Raw genomic sequence first — 19,902 nt, 5'->3', positions numbered from 1 at the left:
GATTTTATTTTTTAACCCAGGAGCTACATCCCCAACCCTTTTTAAAAATTTTTAATTTTGAGACAGGGTCTGGCTAAGTTGTGCCAAGCCTGGCCTTGAACTTAGAATCTTCCTGCCTCAGCTTCCTGAATCACTGGGATTACAGGTGTGTGCCTCCAGGATTGGTCCTTTTTGTGTATTATGTGATTCTCACAAAAATTCAATGAGGAATGCACTTTTATAAACCCTCAATTTAAGGAAGAGGACATCAAGGCTCATGAAATTAAAGCTCCTGCCCCAAGTCATCTAGCTAGTAAGCAAAAGAGCCAGAATTCAAATCTCTCTCTGCTATAAAATGGCAGGTGTTTTAATCCCTACTTTACACAAAAGGAAAATGAGGCTCAGAGAAGCTAAGTAACATGCAGGGTCACACGGGAGCATGTGACATAGCCCCAGGTTTCCTTTTTCTCTTTCCAGTGCTCTTTCCAATGGGGGTTCTTAGATCAACATATGAGTTTTTGCTCACAGCAGCCATAGTAAATATGTTTCTCTAAAAAAGACTCATTCTGGAACTTTGATTCTTCCTAAAGTGTCCATCCCTCAGTCCAGCCTGCCTACTGCTGATTCTTCCTCATCCCACTCCAACATATGTGCACTTGCATGCACACACACACACACATCCCAACATGGAACCATCGAGGGTTGAGGAAAGTGGAGGAAGGAGGCCACCAAGCCGAGCAGAGGTGGGCAGGCTCAAGGAAGACAACAGCACTCCAGCCAGAGGGCCTCTGAAGGAGCCAGGAGTCAGAAGATCAGACAAGACCCAGTAGCTCCCTATCTGTCCACTCTGGGAGGGAAGAACCTACAGAACTTTAAGTCCCTTCTCCAGGTCCCCAAGGGCTTTCCTCCCAAGTCAGCCAGCAGGAACCCCAGCACAGATGACTCTCCCTCACCTATACTAGGTCCTGACCACGAGGAAAGCATCACCTATGCCTGCAGTGCCCCAGTGGGCTCACTTGTCCCAGCTTTGTTTAGGGAATGCTCTGGTGGGGGGAGGAGAGGCACATGCGGTCACTCTATCTCCACAGAGAGAAGCCAGGAGCAGCACAACAGTCTCACACAGAGGCCAGGCCCAGCCACAGATCTGGCCACCAACCACCTCTCCAGGCTGGGGAGAACCAATTTCTAATCTTGTTTCCTTAGTTCTCGGAGCCTTCAGTACCCTCCTCCTCATCCCCTCTCCTATGGTCTACATTTTCTCCTTGCTAGTTGGAAAAGGTTTGTTTATGGTATACCATGGTAGGGACAGAGACCACTTTTCTAATCTGCTACATAAAACTTAGGCAACCTGAGTTTATTGTTGTCATCACTGTTTTTTGTTTGTTTTTGTTTTTAGTGCAGGGAATTGAACCCAGGGGTACTTTAACACTGAGTTACATCCCTAGCCCTTTTGATTTTGTATTTTGTATCTAAATTACCCAGGTTGGCCTTGAACTTGGAATCTTCCTGCCTTGGACTACCTGAGTTGCTGGAATTACAGATGTGCACTGCCCGCTCTCAGCATAACCTGAGATTTTGGATGTATGTGGGGACATACATACATCCCCACAAGGGGAAAGTACAACAATGGACACAGGGATGGATATGACATATAGCCAGAACCTTAGAACTGTACAGTCTCAATTGGTAGTAATGTAGACCTCAGCAGAGAGGTGCTCCAGGGCAGAAGGCCCTGGCTGATGGTCACAAGATATGGGTATAAAAGCTTTCTCCTGGCCAGGTGTGATGGCATGTACCTGTAATCCCGGCTTCTCAGCAGGGCTGAGACAAGAACATTGCAAGTTTGAGGCCAGCCTCAGCAATTTAGCAAGGCTTTACCTCAAAATTTAAAAAGCGGTGGGGATGTAGGTCAGTGGTAGGGTGCTTACCTAGCATGCATAAGGCCCTGGGTTTGATCCCAAGACCTATACAAATAAACAAACAAACAAATAAATAAATAGTTTGCTTACTTGGATTGGGCTTGAAACAGGAAAAAGCTTAGTCCATAATGACATTGGGAGTATTCAATATAATGACCCAAGATTATATATGCCAGATGAATTTCTGGCATCACCACACTGCTCTCAGAGTTCATTACTTCAAAGGACAGGAGAGAAGGGGGAGCTATCCCTGATAGCTCCTCTTGAGTGGTCTCCAGTCCCCAGAGCAGCTGCTGTTACCACAGCACAGAAGCCACAGCTGAGGTAATTAGACAATGTGGAAAGCAGAGAAGATACTGATTTTGACATCAGCACAAGTCAAGGTTCACTGTGGTCATCCAGCACTGAACATTTTCTTTGTACCAGCTCCAGAGAGGCACAATGTGTCAGGGGGGTGACCTGTCCTTGCAGATCTCATGAACTTCTTGGAGACAGGAGAGAAGTATGAACAAACTGTGCCATGGAGGATGGAGCAGGGCCTCCTTGGAAGTGCTAGAGATTACTTTCCAGGGGATTAGCCTTTGAGCTGGACCTTGAAAGGGGAAAAGGAATTTGCCAGACAAAGAAGCTCCTAGGTAAAAAGGCAGATGGGCCTAGTGTGGTTGTGCAGGACTGTAAGAGAATTGGAAAGTTTGAGGCCAGCCTTGGCAACTTGGAGAGACCTTCAGCAACTTAGCAAGACCCTGTCTAAAAATTAATTTTTTTTTTTAAAAGGACAGAGAAGTAGCTCAGTGGTAAAGCATCTCTGGGATAAATCCCCAGTACCAAAAACCAAAAGCAAAACCAAAACAACAACGACAACAACAACAACAAAAACACCAGAGGAAATCTCCCAGAAAGTAGAACAAAAGAAAGATGAAAGAAGAAAGGATAAGAAAACAAGAGGACAGGGCTGGGGGTGTAGCTCTGTCGTAGAACACTTTCCCTAGCATGTGCAGGGCTCTGGGTTCCACCCCCAGCAGCAAATAAATAAATAAATAAATAAAATTTAAAAATAAAATAATAATAATAATAAGAGTAAGTCCACAGGAGTAGATTTCCAAAGAGAAGAACACAGAAAAGAGGAGTAAGAAATCAACATCAACAGGGATGCAAGGTTGGTTCAACATCAGGAAATCAATAAACGTAATTCACCATATTAATAGACTTAAAGTCAAGAATCACATGATTATTTCAATAGATGCAGAAAAAGCATTTGATAAAATACAGCACCCCTTCATGCTCAAAACACTAGAAAAAATAGGGATGGGGGAACATTCCTTAACATTGTAAAGGCCATTTATGCTAAGCCCATGGCTAATATCATTCTAAATGGTGAAAAACTGAAAGCATTCCCCCTAAAAACTGGAACAAGGCAGGGATGCCCTCTTTCACCACTTCTATTCAACATCGTTTTTGAGACTCTGGCCAGAGCAATTAGACAAACCAAAGAAATTAAAGGGATACGAATTGGAAAAGAAGAACTCAAACTATCCCTGTTCGCTGATGACATGATTATATATTTAGAGGAACCTGGAAATTCCACCAGAAAACTCTTAGAACTCATAAGTGATTTCAGTAAAGTAGCAGGTTACAAGATCAATGCCCATAAATCCAACGCATTTTTATACATAAGTGATGAATCTTCAGAAAGAGAAATTAGGAAAACTACCCCATTCACAATAGCCTCGAAAAAAATAAAATACTTGGGAATCAATCTCACAAAAGAGGTGAAAGACCTCTACAATGAGAACTATACAACACTAAAGAAAGAAATTAAAGAACACCTTAGAAGATGGAAAGATCTTCCATGTTCTTGGATAGGAAGAATTAATATTGTCAAAATGGCCATACTACCTAAAGTGCTATACAAATTCAATGCAATTCCAATTAAAATCCCAATTGTGTACCTTACAGAAATAGAGCAAGCAATTATGAAATTCATCTGGAAGAATAAGAAACCCAGAATAGCTAAAGCAATCCTTAGCAGGAAGAGTGAAACAGGGGGTATTGCAATACCAGATCTTCAACTCTACTACAAAGCAATAGTAACAAAAACGGCATGGTATTGGTACCAAAATAGAAAGGTAGATCAATGGTACAGAATAGAGGACACGGACACAAACCCAAATAAATACAATTTTCTCATACTAGACAAAGGGGCCAAAAATATGCAATGGAGAAAAGATAGCCTCTTCAACAAATGGTGCTGGGAGAATTGGAAATCCATATGCAACAGAATGAAACTAAACCCATATCTCTCACCATGCACGAAACTAAACTCAAAATGGATTAAGGACCTCGGAATCAGACCAGAGACCCTGCAGATTATAGAAGAAAAAGTAGGTCCAAATCTTCACCTTGTTGGTCTAGGACCAGACTTCCTTAACAGGACTCCCATAGCACAAGAAATAAAAGCTAGAATCAACCACTGGGATAGATTCAAACTAAAAAGCTTTCTCTCAGCAAAGGAAACTATCAGCAATGCGAAGAAAGAGCCTACAGAGTGGGAGAATATCTTTGCCAATCATACTTCAGATAGAGCACTAATCTCCAGAATCTATAAAGAACTCAAAAAACTCTACTCCAAGAATTCAAATAGTCCAGTCAACAAATGGGCTAAGGAAATGAATAGACACTTCACAGAAGAAGATCTACAAGCAATCAACAAACATATGGAAAAATGTTCAACATCTCTAGTAATAAGAGAAATGCAAATCAAAACCACCCGAAGATTCCATCTCACCCCAATTAGAATGGCGATTATCAAGAATACGAGCAACAACAGGTGTTGGCGAGGATGTGGGGAGAAAGGTACACTCATACACTGCTGGTGGGGCTGCAAATTAGTGCAGCCACTCTGGAAAGCAGTGTGGAGATTCCTTAGAAAACTTGGAATGGAACCACCATTTGACCCAGCTATCCCACTCCTTGGCCTATACCCAAAGGACTTAAAATCTGCATACTACAGAGATACAGCCACATCAATGTTCATAGCTGCTCAATTCACAATAGCCAGACTGTGGAACCAACCTAGATGCCCTTCAATTGATGAGTGGATAAAGAAACTGTGGTATATATATACAATGGAATATTACTCAGCCATAAAGAATGATAAAATTATGACATTTGCAGGCAAATGGATGAAATTGGAGAATATCATGCTAAGTGAGATAGGCCGATCTCAAAAAGCCAAAGGACGAATGATATCGCTGATAAGTGGAGGATGACACATAATGGGGGGGAGGGAAGGGTTAGAGTTAGGGTTAGGGAGGGGGGCAAGTATGGAGGAAGGAACTACTGTATAGAGGGTAAAGAGGGGTGGGAGGGGTGGGGGGAAGGGAAAAAATAACAGAATGAATCAAACAACATTGCTCTATGTAAATTTATGATTACACAAATGGTAAGCCTTTACACCATGTACAAACAGAGAAACAACATGTATCCCATTTGTTTACAATAAAAAAAAAAAAAAAAAAAAAAGAAATCAACATCAAGGGGCTGGGGATGTAGTTCAGTGGTAGAGTGCTTTCCTAGCATGTGCAAGGCCATAGATTCCATCCCCAGTACAATCAAAATAAATAAATAAAAGGAAATCAACATTATCAACATCAAAACAATCCCACATTTCCAAGAACTAAAGGTTCTCAGTTTCCAACTAAAAGCATACAAGTGTGTCCCAGGATGAAGAGACCCATATCAAAATACATCATTATGAAATACAACACTCTTACAAGCTTCCAGAAAGAGAAAACAGTCACATGCAATGAATTAGGAGCAAACTGCCTTCCCACTCTGAGCAGCAACATTGGAAGCAAGAGGACAACAGGGCAGTGTCTTTAAAATTCTGAAGCAAAATTATCTTCAACTTAGAATTCTTCAGTCAGCCAAACTCTCAACCAAGCATAAAGTAGTAAAAAGAGACATTTTTACACACAAGTCCAACATTTACTTCCCATGTACTATTTCTAGGAAGCTACCAAAATCAGAATGTAATCAAAAGAGAGAAAAATGCAGAATACTAAAAGTATTCCTACTTTTTTTCTATTATACGACAGAGAAGTGAACAGAGATGCTAAGTGACAACAGTGCAGGAGACACACATTGGTGCAGACTGACTCCAAGGAGAGTCAGGCCCAGAACTTACCATTACAACACCTTCTACTTGCTGGTGCAGCATATTCAGGACCCAACAAAACTACTGGAGGAAGGACTTCAATAAAGCAAGAGACTAAACCAATGCTGGGGACAGTGTCAATTCCTGTATTTCCAGTGACCTGGGAGCCTCAGGCATGAGGATCACAAATTTGAGGCCAGCCTGAGCATCTCAGTGACAAAAACAACTCAAAACAAAATAAAAAGGACTGGAGACACAGCTCAGTGGTAGAGTACTTGCCTACAATGTACAAGGCACTGTATTCAATTCCTGGTACCACAAAAAAGAAATTTTAAATTTAAAAACTAAGAAAGAGGAAGACATGCAATCCAGAAAGCTGAGTCAAACACAGGGAAAAAGCAAAGGGAAGACTCAGGGTAACAGCTGTGTATCAGGACTGGTCAGATAAAAGTTCAGATAAAAGAAGACTAGAGATCTTTAAAGAAAGTAACTGACAGACAACTGACAGCATTAACCTGCTGGAACATTGTATTAAAAGGCTATTAGGGCATGTGAGGCACTGGGTTCGATCCTCAGCACCACATAAAAAGAGAAAACAAAGTCATAAAAAAATAATGTTTTAATAAAAAAAGGCTATTAGGGGCTGGGTTGTGGTTCAGTGGTGGAGTGCTTGCCTAGCATGTGTGAGACTCTGGGTTTAATCCTCAGCACCACATAAAAAGATAAATAAATAAAAATAAAGGTATTGTGTCCATGTAAAGTTTATATATGTATATATATATATATATATATATATATATACACACACATATACATATGTGTGTGTGTGTGTGTGTGTGTATAATTTTTTTTAAGTTTACTAGGAAGTATAAGAAAAATTAGCTGCTGGGCATGCACCTACCCTGGAGTTTGAGGTCAACCTAAGCAACATAGTGAGACCACAACCCCTCCCACCACCAAATAAAAAAGCTGGGAGTTGTGGTACACACCATAACCCCAGCTACTCAGGAGGCTGAGGCAGGAGGATCACAAGTTCAAGGCCAGCCTCAGCAACTTTGTGAGATCATGTCTCAAAATAAAAAATAAAAAGGGATGGGGGCACTGGAGTATAACTCAGTTGGTAGAGTGCTTGCCCAGCATGCACAAGGCCCTAGGCTCAATCCGTAGCACCACCACCACAAAAAAAAAAAAAAAAAAAAAAAAAAGGGACGGGGATTTAACTCAGTGTCCTCAGGTTCAAGTCCCAGTAACAAAAAGCAAAAACAAACAAACAAAGAACATTAGAAATACCAAAAAACTAAACAAATAAAAAACTTAGGAAAGCTGGACACACATGCCTATAATCCCAGAGACTCTGGAGGCTGAGGCAGGAGGATCACAAGTGCAAGGCCAGCCTCAGCAAAAGCGAGGTGCTAAGCAACTCAGTGAGACCCTGTCTCCAAATAAAATACAAAATAAGGCTGGGGATATGGCTTAGTGGTCGAGTGCCCCTGATTTCAATCCCTGGTAGCACCCCTGCTCAAAAAACAAAAAAACAACAACAAAAAAAAACTAAGGAAAGCACTAATTGCAGGAAAAACAGAGAAAATATAATTATATAATTACCTACAATATGATTAAAGTATACAATGTATACATAATTATTATGTTAAATATACATGCTTATATATATTATAAATACAATGTATATATAATAGTGTAATTATAACATAGTACACTATTACAGTATAACATTATGTACAACAATGTTCAGTTATGAATCATATCACAAAAGGCATAATAAGGCAAACAGTAAATATTAATTTAAGCAAAAAATCACATTGTAACTATAAGGAAAAGATAAGTGAAGGGAAACAGAGGAAAATGAAGATATAAAAGCTAATTTCTGGCCAGTTACAATGTCTTACTCCTGTAGTCCCAGCTATTCAGGAGGCTAAGACAGGAGGATGGCAAATTTGAGGCCAACCTGGCAAACTGCAAGACCCTATCTCAAAATAAAATATAAAAGGAGCTGGGGACAGAGTTTACTGGTAGAGCACCCCGGGTACAATTCCCAGTCACACACGCACACAAACACGCACACACACACACAAAGAAGATTCAAGAGTTAGAAGTACTTACTTATTACTCAGCACAGGTGGGAAGAGTCAGTTAAAAGCTGCAAATGGTTGCTTCCAGGAAGACAAATTGGTGGGAGGCATGAACTGTTATATTTTGGTAATGCTTTTTAGTATAATTTAAAGTCTTAAACTACATGCATGCATTAATTTGATAAAATTTAATTTTCTTTAAAAATAGGGATTATTAATGTCCTAAATAGAGAAGAAACCATGAAGTGGTGAAAGAACCAAATTTTTCTAGGAAACTGTTAGTGCCACAGTGGCACAGGAGATGCAGGCATGGACACTGCAGAGAGCAAGGGCAGGACTTCCTCCTCACCAGTCTTGTGAGACTAGACAGGTCACCTAGCCAGTTTCCAACTCTGCAAAACTTACTAATTATAGCACTTCCTTTACAGGGTTTTGCAAGAATTCAATGACAATGGAAACAGACAAATGTTGCAAAATGCACTGTGCTGGCCCCAGATAGGGGATCCAGGCAACTCCCTGGAGCACAGTGTTCTCAGCTGGTGCTGCAGGGCTCTAGGGAAGGGGGAGAACTGTTCTTGGGAATCCCAATCCCAAAGAAGCTGTTGATCTGGGTCAGGTAGATGAGCACCCCAGAGTGGAAATCATCTATGCCCTTGACTAGCTGAAAAAAATGGGCTGTCAGAAGCAGCTGGGACGGGGACCCTTGACCTGGTGCTGTGTAGCTGGGAGTGGATATCCTACAGGCTAGGGGCAGGTCAGGCCCTGCAATGTAGGCTGTGCGGGGCAATGTGGGGAGGGAATGATGCCTGCAGCCAGCTTCCCAGCACTCCCAGTTCCCACTTTCCCCTTCCAAGGTGTATCACTCTGCTTCCTATTTTGCCAAAGTTACTCCAAATTCCACAGTGGAGCTCAGTGAAATACAAACTACTATAGTCTTAATTCCTAACACTTGTACGGTACTTTCTTGTATGCCAGGAACTGTTCTAAATGCTTTTTATTAACTCAGTCTCACAACCCTATGAAGTTCGTTGTATTATTGTTCCCACTTTACAGATGAGGCAGCTAAGAGGTGATATAAACTGCTTAATACCACATACTAGACAGGAGCCAAGCCAGGACTCCAAGTCAGGCAGTTTGCTCTAGGATCTGCAGTCAGAATCACCACATCATTGCCTCTCAGGCTTGATCCCGGCAAACCACAAACCACTCAACTGTAAAATGGGACTTTCAGAGAGACGGCTTCAAAGATCAACTCATCAGGGATGTAAGTATGCCTGAGGGTGAGGAACCTTTACTGAGGACAAATTTTAAAGAAGAGCAGCGTATACATGGGGCTCCAGAAGGGGAGGAGAAAGGAATACCAACCCACACAGGGAGATTAAACTGGAGACAAAGCTAGAAAGCAAAGGTCAACTTGCACAGTTTTGTATACATGATCCATCACCCCACCATGCGTATCCTCCCAGCCACCCTGGACCCTGCTCCATGCAGAGGCCCTGGCATGGAGGATACAGACAGTCTCATTACCTGTGACAATGCAGGTGAACCTGACGTCACTGTCTTCGGACACAGCCCGGGACTTGAGTGTGGTCTCGAATAGTGGCTGGGTCTCCTCTGTTAGCTGAGCAATGATGGAGCAGAAGGTGCTCCTAGGAAAGGCAAAGAGTTATTCAGAGTGGCCCTCCCCCAGGAAAGTTACCGAAGACTGAACTTGTCCAGGGCAGCTTATCTTACCATGTCTGTCTGTCATCCTATGGCCAAAGCTCCATCCCTGGGGCAAGTCTTTCTTCAAGGAAGCCTGGACCTCTTGGCCAGGTTGGGATAGGGATGGTACCAAGGGGTTGGATGGAATCTTGACCCACACCCGTCAACAATAGGCAGACTGCTGCCTGTAGGCTCCTGGTTCTAAAACAGGGCCTTGGACCAGCACTGGAAAGCCAGCTGTGGGTCTCTTCTCCATCCCTGGACACCACATGCTAAAGTGAAAACAGGGCCAGCAGATCCAGGACCAACCAGCAGGACTGCCAAGCCACAAATAGGGTCATTCCTGCAAAAGCCAGGGGCCCTTAGTCCCCTGTGACAGTCCATCTCCCAGAATTCAGGGGGACCCTTGGGCTTACTAAGTCCAGAACAAACTCACCAACAATGCTCAGGGCTTACAGTCCACTGGTTCCTGGACACAGGAAGCAAACCAAACCATAGTGCCAACCCCTTTCATGGGCCAGCAGAGAGACAGTGCGTACCCAGGCATGAAGCGCAACCACATAGACAGGTGGTGTGGTGCTCAAGCTGTGCCCGGCCCCCCACCCCCTCCCAGGCACACACCCTCTGTGAGCAGCAGGGACAGTGAGGAGGAAGAGTGGACAGAGCAGGGGAACCATGGAGAAAGACGAACCATTCAAAGGTGCCTTTTTCCAGGCCTCAGAGGAAGAGGTGGTCCCCCAGGGGCTACACTCATCTGTCCCATGACTCTCCATCAGGGATAGAGTGAGAGTTTGTGGGAGCACAAGCAACCAGGATGGTACTCTGCAGGGAGAGCCTCCATATTCCATGTATCTTTTCTGCTAATGTTATTCTGGACTTGAGTTTGAGGAGAAAGGCTGAACCCTGGGAAGAGTGTCTCAAATCAAGAAAGACTTCTAGACTGATGGGGGTCTACTGGGGTTTCTCCACAGACACCTGGGCATTCAGGGAACTGACAGGAGCCTTTCCCCCCAAATAGTCCACGGAGGATAGGGATCCTGACCTTTCACACACCTGCACACTGAGCTGGGCCTGCAGTTGATGCATTCTGAACACTCTCTGCAGTACCCTCTTGTCTAGAACTCACCTGCCCAATAAGTTTCTTTTGGTTCCTTTTAAGTCACTCAAACATAGTGTCCTTTGAGACCAAAGCTCTCAACTCCCTGAACACTCAGGAAACATTAACATCTGAAAATGTTTCTTGCTGTTGCCATACTGATAGCAATTTCTGACTGGGAAAATACCAAGCTTCCATTAACACTTTGTAGAAACTTCCAGGTCAAATGTAATCCAAGATCTATGGTTCTGTGACTAATTCAAAACATCCCTAATTATGACGTCCCTACACAATTTGTATCCTACCTCATCTGTGAAGGAGCCTGGATTCAATATTCTGCTTAGGCTCTTAGGTAGAAAGCTGCTTGGGCAAGTCTAAGAAAATCATTTCTGCCATTGGATTAGTGAATAAACAAGGAAACTTCTTCAAGAAAATTTGCAGAGAAAGTGCTCATGCTAGACTCATTTTGAATGGAAAAGAACACTTTTTTTCAAGTTTTCACACAAGGACCTAAGCTACATTATAAAATAGCTTATTTTGGAAAACCATAGGTAACTCCTCAAAGTGTGGCTAAAAAGCCCTTCCTTTAGGGAAATGGGCTTGGGATGCATCTGGGGGAAAGGGAGACCCACTGTATACACTGTCATGTTCTGCTGAATGTCTACAGCTTCCTGTTCCTATCCTCCAAACCATTCAGATGTGCATGGACTGAGTATGCTCTATCAGGTCTCCTAGAAAGCCAGGAGGTCCATGCACATCTGGAAATGGTCTTTCCAACCCTGACACTTCTGAGTCCTCCCAATTCCATGACTTCATAAGGACATCACTCACTGTCCAACACCAGAATCGTTAAGTTTTCATGATGTTCAATGGAACCTAATCTTGTCTTAGTTTTGGTATGTACCTTGCTTTGAATAAACCCCAGGTCCTCTCTCTTTCAGCACTTTGAATTAGTTGGGATATACTCCACTTTCTGACCCTGAACAGTCTTTGATGTTCATTCCCATCAAGGACCATGTGCTTAGTAGGCACTAAGCATACCTGTAGACATGGTTAGCTATTTAGAAATCAGGTAGTTATTCAGAAAATTTCCTATATCACGAAAAAGTAGCCAACTCTCCCTAAATCTTCTCGAGTCTGGGATGGGGCCCAAGGGGTGGGAAGTAGCCAGAAAATGTTCCCACTGTGATGGTAACAGTTTAGCCAGGGGTTGAAAGTTGTCCCCAGCTTGGGAGGCAAGAGGACAGACAGTCTTTACACAAGTAAACATCAACCATGGGCTTACTCAAGGCCTGCCCTGGTTCTGCAGCAGGTTGAGAACAAGCTATTGCAGAAATACAGTTTTATGATATTCTCTGATCTCATGGAGTTCCCAGTTGCAGGAGTGGAGAGGAGTCAAAGAAAAGGAAAAAAATCAAAGAAAGAGGAGTTGAAAGAAGAACTTAAGGGACTATGGGGAAAAAAATAAATGTTAGAGGCAGGAACCATGATTAGAAGATGAATAAGGTGTCGAACCTAGATATGTGGTTACAAAAACCATGAAAACCTAGGATGGGGAAGAGGTTGGTCATGTGACTGGTGGCTCCCTGCTCTGTTTCCCAGGCGTTTGTCCCAAAGGCAAAGAGAGGTCACTGCAGGCAACTGAGGGCCCCACCCATAGGTCTATTCCTGGGTCCCTGTGCCCCTTTCAAATGGCCCATGCAAGCATCAACTCTGGTCCCTGTCCATGCTCACGTGACTACCCCCTCCCCCCCCCCCCCCCCCCTCAACCCATGCAGTCTGGTTAGTGCACGAGCAGTCACCCAGTGGCCCCTTAAGGCCAAGACCCAAGAAAAAAGCAGTCCAAGAAATGTAACGCAATGTGCATTTACCTTCCAGAGCTGGGGTGAGACAACCGGTTGCTTGATAAGCTAAGCAAAAACAGCAAATGGAATCATTAGGCCGAAAAAGCAAGGAGAGGATGAGGCAAAATCAACAACAGTCGCAAAGTATTAATCGGTCACCATCTGGGGCCTGGAGGCCTTTCTATTAAAAGGGACCAGCTGTCTTAGTTGGCTTGCTCCAGTTAGCAAGTGGCCTCACCACTGGACATCAATGTATCTGAAACTGAGAGCTGGTTAAAGGCAGCAGAATTCAGGAAAATGGTTAGAAGGAAGGAGGCCTTTGGGGCTGTGCTGAGAGAGAAAGGTGTGCCTGGGGCTCTGCCCCAGAGGGAGCCTTATGACCATTCCCTACCCCTCAGCACACCAGGCTGGGGGCAGCTCCCGCTTCCACTCTCCACCTTTTGGGAGGGAGGGCCTCTGATCCTGGAAATTCCCCTCACAAGCTGAGAAGAAAACAGGTGGCTTGGAGAACACCCACCATTAATATGTTAAAGTTGGTTAAAGAGCAAGGCAAACCAGCTGGAAGAGTGAAGAAGAAGAGAAAAACAAAGCAGTTAATCCTGCAGGAGCCCCAAGGGACCCAGCTTGCTCAGATCAACACAAGGCCCCTTCAGCCTTGAGGTGCTGATCACCCTCCTGCCTGGGGCATTAACCAGGGCCTGGTTGGGGACTGAGGGAAGAGGCCCCACACAGGGCTGCCCAACTTTCACCTCTCCCTCCACCTTTTTTAACACCAATATCTTCAGGGGAGCCCTGAATCTCAGCTCCTTGGGAGATGTCAAGGTCACCCGTTCATATCCCCTCCAGTTGCTGAGGTCTCCCTTCTTTATTGACAACCCAGCCTGTACAATGGCAATTGTGATCTACATCTTAACCATAAGAAAGCTCTAAGATTGCATGCAGCCTGAGCCCACGTGTGCTTCTTATTTTTGTTTTTTTTTTTCTCTCTCTCTCTCACTCTCTCTCTCTCTCTCTCTCTCTCTCTCTCTCTCTCTCTCTCTCTCTCTGTCTCTCTCTTTATCCTAGGGATTAAACCCAAGGTTGCTCTAGCACTGAACCAGTTACATCTTTATTTTTTTATTGAGACTAGATCTCACTAAACTTCCTGGGCTACCCTTGAACTTGTGATTCTCCTGCCTCAACTTCTGGAATAGCTAGGATTACAGGTGTGCACCACTGTGCCTGGCATGAGTTTGGTTTTGTGGTCATAAATAAATTATCTTAGCTGGGCATGGTGGCACAGACTTGCAATCCCAGCAACTCAGAAGGCAACTTAAGGAGACCCTGTCTCAAAAAAAAAAAAAAAAAAAAAAGAATAAAAAAAGGTTGGGGATGTAGATCAGTGGTTAAGTACCCCCAGGTTCAATTCCTGGTACCAAAAAATAAAAGGGATGGGGATGTGGTAGAGTGACCCAGGGTTCTATCCTCAGTACCAACTAAACAAAACTAAACAAAACAAAAACACTCATCCTGTTCCCTAAAACCTGGCTTCCCTCTAATACTCCTGGAGTTGTGGATACCACCAGCATTCTCTCAAATTCCTAAGGTTAAAACATGCCCTCTTGGACTGCTCTTTCTTCCATGCCTCAAATCTAGTAAGTTAATAATTCTTGACCTTTCTTCTTTTCTTTCTGTTCCTACTGTTGGGCTCTGATCTAGATCCTCAGGCTCCATGTTTGATCACATCAATCTTCTTCCTCCTTAACCCCTCATATCAAACTCCACCTCTTAACAAAATGCTGTAGGATCAACATGATATTGAGACTCAACTCCTTGACTCAACATTTAAGGCCCTCCTTGATCTGCTCTCAGCCCCACTACAACTATGGTTCTCTCTGCTTCCCGATGGAACTCAGGTTCCATGCAGCCAAACCTGTCCCTGATTGGCATGGTTGTGTCCATGGCCTTCACTTTTGTTCTCTCAGCCCTGAAAGTCCTCTCTCCTTCCTTCTGTTCAAGTCCTACCCACCCAGCCATCAAATCTAGCTCTTTTTGTAGTTTCTGTAGCTCCTAGCACAGAACCAGATAAACAGCAGGTATTTAACCCATGTTTTCTGAGAAGAGAGAGGGAAAGGGAGAGAGAAAGGAAGAGGAGGGAAAAGAAGACTAGGGAGGGGAAAAAAGAGTTAAGAATGCATTTGTCAAACAGGAAGGGTCCTGTCCCCAAGAGGGAGCTGCTGCTCCAGAAAAGATGGAAAGAAGAACAAGAGGGCAGCTGCCTTTGCTCAGAGCCCTGAAAATCCTCTGGAGGCTGTGTGGGCGAACTTCCCCGGTTCCGAGGCACTGGCCAACTCCATCCTTTCCTTGTCCAAAAACTTCCTTTGTCTCTCTCTTTAGAAATGAGATATCTCTCCTTTAGGTTTGGATGTCTTCCCTGGGAAGAAGAGGGGGAGAGTCAGCTTTCTAAATTGGAGAGGAAAATGACAAGTTCTAGCGGCACATGGGCAAGGAACTGAACTAGAAAAGTGAGCCCTCCCACCAGCTCTCTCCATGCTACTTATAAAGCTCTGCTTCCAGGCCCCAGGTCCCGCTTTCTCCAGGGATTGCTCTTAAGTGTTAGGTCAGGAGGAATCCTGGGCTGATGGAACTCCTTGTCTTCAGAAGGTGGAAGACCTGCCAGCACCCCCACTGACTGGGCAAGACTCAGGGCTCTGGCCCAGCCAGGAAGCTCCACATTTGCTGTCTCTGAGGAGTTCAGAATCAGAGAAATCAAATATTGGGGCAGAAAGACTTTATTTAAAGAATTTTTCATGTCACTTTCATGTTACAGAATGGAAATTCAAGGCCCAGGAAAGAAAGGTTTCTGCATAAAGGAGAAAAGTAGACCTGGGGAGGGAACCAGGAGTGTCATGGAAACTGAAGGCCTGCCATTCTTTCTGTATTTCATGTATTCTGGGACAAAAAGGTGCTTGGAAAGTCCTAGTCTGATGCCTCAGTTTCCCTAAATATACTAACCCTAAAGAGCAGCAGAGCTTGTTTCAGAGCTATCTATAATAACATGAGAGTTTTGCTATTCCTCTGAGTCCACCAAGATCAGGGCCTCCATGAAATGAAATGAAACTTCTACCTACAGCTGTACCACCCTGAATGTGCCCAATCTTGTCTGAAATGAAACTTCTGTGTCCCATAAAATCAAGTTTGTCATAAGTGCTTCCACTCCTTATCCTACTTTAGCTATCCATACCCCACTTTCCTATAAGGGCGAGGTCCTACAGGCTGGGTGACTGAAGAGGCTTGGTCTTTCAGTCCAGACAGCTTGGTGGAACCCTCTGCACACCTCTAACCTCAGTGAACCCTGTAAATATCCTTGCACTGACATTGAACGGGAAACCCCTCCAAGGGCCTTGGGCAGTAAGATATGCATAGGGAAACAGGTTCTGGACAGGGGACCAAGGCTTCTACAGTCTCAGTCATTGCCCAACTGTCCATAGGCTCCCAGGGAGAGCCTATTCTTACCAGGGCCCTTGTGAATAATGCCTCAAGAGCTCCATGACCAATTTGTGTAAAAATACTCCCAGAAAATGTTGGGTCTCAAGGTAGATCCAGTTGAGTGGAGTCAAGAATGAGTGGGGACAGAACTTTGTCTTACAGTCAGCAGGACCCTGCGATAGTCAAGGCTCAGCTGGACTGGAGCCAGATACAGCTAACAAGTTCCTCAAAGGACCCCCTTTCTCCCTTGGGCCTTCTGCCCATCCCCACAGGCAGTCAGGCTATTCTGAGGGATAGCAGACTCTGTGAATGCCTCCTCCAGCTGGCCTTCCCTAGTGCATCCCCATCCACATTCTCCCCTTTGTGGTCAAAGACTCTTCCAAAGACCAAACAAGTCTCTCTCCTTGTCTCACAGAGCTTGTGAAGGGGGAGTGGGGCGGGAAGGGGCCTGTGTCCAGTTGGCAAGAAACGAAAAACCACAGGCGTGAAATAGTCCAAAATTCAAGACTGCAAAACCCTCTCTCCCATAGCTCCTGTCCTGTCCCTCTAAAAGAGACGAGACTCTTTTTGGGTGTGGGGATGTAGCTCAGTGGTAGAGCAATTGCCTAGCATGTGTAAGGTTCTGGGTTCAATCCTCAGGACTGGAAAAAAAAAAAAAAGGAAGAGACTCCTTTTAAGAGCAACCCCTTCAGGTTCAAAGGGTCTTGAGACTGCCACTTCCTTCCACCTGTTGCTCTCTGGCTGGCACACTACTTTGAGTTCATCAGACGTACAGTGAAAAGGTCCATCACACAACTGCCCAGCCAGATAGGGCAGCCTTGTTCCCAACAGCCCTCTCCAATCTGCATGGTTTTTGAGCCACCCTTCCTTCACTTCCTGATTACTGCTCTAAGAAGAATCCTGCTTTCTTTCTCCTTGTTGCACTGGTATTGGCAAAGGCCAGAAGCAGATGACAAAGCCCAGACAAGCCAGGTGTGGTGGTGAACACCTATATCCCAGTGTCTCTGGAGGCTGAGGCAGGAGATCTCAGCCTGGGCAATTTAGGGAGACCTGTATCAAAATAAAAAATAATAAGGGCTGGGGATGTGACTCAGTGGTACAGTACCCCTGGCTTCAATCCCCAGTACTGAAAAATAAAAAATTTTAAAAGCCCAGACAAGTCATTGTGACAAGTGTGAGGCCCCCACAAGGAATCTCCTTCTTTAAAGACCAGAACAAATGACCACATTTCATTCCTGCGTTTAAGTAAAGACAGTACTTAAGAGGAAGGGGCATTCTTTCCTGGCAGCCAGGGGCCTTCTCAAGTCTGACTCAGTCACTAACAGGAGCCCTCGGCCCTGCCCCAGACATGTGACACCATTTGACGCGTTTTATGCAGAAACAGGTTCCGATTACATTTGAACTTTTCCAACTCCAAGGTCAATAGGACTCAGTCAATCCAAGAGGAAGTGCCCAGGACTTTTCCTGAACGTCCTTGATGTCTGTTTTTATGCTCTTTTATGAGGGGAGAACAAGAGATCTCTAAACTGTCTCAGAGGAAAGTCTGTTTTCTGCATAATACACAACAAATTCTAACTAGGAAACAACACCCATCCCAATAGCCAAACCATCACATTTCCCTTTGGAAAACAGGCTCCAGAGTGGAACAAAACAGTTGCCCAGAGTGGGCAGGAAGTGTCTGTCTTCATGGCAATGCAAGTATACTTATGGGTCTGTGTACCTCTGGGTGCCTGTATGCTTGTTGATTGTCTATGTGTTCTTGTATCTATGGGCAGCCTCCACCTAAAACAAAGCCTCTACACTCTAACTCTGGAAAGACCAGTGAAGGGTCCATCAGTTCTACCCCTCCCTTGTCATCTCACCCCAACCCCCAACAGGGCAGGGCAATTGGCTCCCTCAGAGCTTCAGGTCTTCAATCCCTGGTATCCCAGATAGAAACCAACCCTTGATTCCACCTCTTCATCTCACCAGCCCTTACATAGATCCTTGGAAGAAGATCAATGCCCTGGGCTCAGAGGAGGACTCTTACTTATTACAAGGTTTCTTCCTGGTCAATGTCCCCCATCCTGAGCTAAGCAGGTCCCACTCAGGGGAGTCCCCGTGTCCCGCTTCCCTGCTCCCAGTGCTCTCCCCCTCCCTTCCAGCAGAGAGGAATTTCAGCCACTCTGACTTTCCTTATCGCTAACTGTGGAATCCAGTCCAGCGAGAAGGGGGTTGGGAGATAAAGAAAACCTTCAGGCCCTGCAAAATCCCCCCAAATAGGGCCTTTCCCCTCTCTTGGGCCTCTCAGTTGCCCGAGGCCTGAGGCCCTCGGGGTCAAGAGGAGCCATGAGGGGCCATTCTGGCCTGTCCCTGTCCCCAAGACTTGGGCTTTGGGCTGACCACGCTCGAGGGCGCGGGCCCCACCCAGGTCTCCAAGGCTGAGCAGCCCCGGGCCGGCGTCGGGGGCAGTCTGTACCCTGAGCCTCGCCCACCCCAGTCGAGCCCTGCCCCAGCGGCCCGACCCCTCGGCGCCACTCACCTGGTCTCGGGCCGCACGCTGAGTAGGTAGCTGCGGCTGGCTGGACTTGGGGTCCACACCGGCCCGTCGTCCTCGCCGTCCGCCCCTGTTCCCGCTCGCCCTCCCAGGCCCCAGCCGCGACTGGGGGCCCTCCGCGACCCCATGGCGCCGCCGCCCTGCCCGCCCTCCAGCCGGCCTCCAGCCCAGTCGCCGGCCGCTGCCGCCTGTGGCGACGCGCCCCTATTTATAGCCCGAGGCCGCGCTGTCACCTGCTGCTGTCCCTCCCCCGCCGACCCGCCACGGTCTGCCCTGGAGGGGCCGGCGCCGGGTCCCTCGGCCACCCCACTACGACTGTTGTGGCGTCGCAGTGAAGAGCCCGGGGAGGCGGGAAGCGCTGTCCTTGAAACAGAACCGAAGGGAGACTTGAAACAGAACCACCGAAGGGGACTCCACGACCCCAGCTTTCCGCCCACACTCCTTCCTTGCTCCCCTCTGATTTTGCCAATGAGGAAGATTCCCAGAAGCAGCCCCTGGGATGGGGAGCCAGGCATGCTGTTTGGGAACTTGAGCTAGATCTACAGGAGCCAAGGGAGCCTGAGAACCAGGTCCCTTGTGGCAGCACCACCTCCACACTGACCCCCTAGGCTACTGGTCCAGCACTTACACAAACCCAACCAATTCCATTAGTGACCCCCATCCCTGGGAGGCTGGAACTCTTGTAGGTATATGTCTTGTGTCTCCCCCTATCCCTCCCAGGATCTATTATAAATCAGGGCTCAATAAATGCTTCTAGAGTAATCTAACTTCCTCCACCTCTTCAGCCTTCATTCCCCAGTGCCTGGGGAAAAAATGGGCTGAGGCCTAATAAGCCCAGAAAAATAATTAAATCATCCAACAATTGCTGGAGTGAGGTGCTAAGCACTGCTTCAACCTGTTGTTAAATATTAGGAGTAATCACAATCTTTTTACCCATCCTTCGTTTTTCTATGTCCCTGAGTGCAACCAGAAAGTGTGTGGAGCTGAATGGATATAATTGTTAGAAAGTGGGAGTAAAGGAGTTCAACCTCTCAGTTCTCCAAGATGCACCCACATCCCCATTCCTCTTAGAAATGGTTTTCCCCCTCTCTGTGGTTCCAAATGGCTTCC

At 45.6% G+C, this 19,902-nt stretch overlaps 1 protein-coding gene across 2 annotated transcripts in view; it reads right to left on the bottom strand.

Moving 5' to 3' along the window:
• Positions 1-18,920, bottom strand: part of ALPK3 (alpha kinase 3) — a gene marked incomplete at its 5' end in the record, with an annotated part of 58,332 nt that extends 39,412 nt beyond the window's left edge. For both annotated transcript variants that reach the window (XM_079126788.1, XM_079126789.1), the window contains 3 exons: positions 9,672-9,793; positions 12,816-12,854; positions 18,778-18,920. In XM_079126788.1, coding sequence (XP_078982914.1) covers positions 9,672-9,793; positions 12,816-12,854; positions 18,778-18,920 — 304 coding nt within the window. The remainder of the gene's footprint in view (positions 1-9,671; positions 9,794-12,815; positions 12,855-18,777) is intronic.
• Between the last annotated feature and the right edge of the window lie 982 nt (positions 18,921-19,902).

The sequence above is a fragment of the Sciurus vulgaris genome, assembly GCF_902686455.1.
Source record: "Sciurus vulgaris genome assembly, chromosome: 2".
Taxonomy (NCBI): Eukaryota; Metazoa; Chordata; class Mammalia; order Rodentia; family Sciuridae; genus Sciurus; species Sciurus vulgaris.
This window is presented reverse-complemented; position numbering and strand designations above follow the sequence as displayed.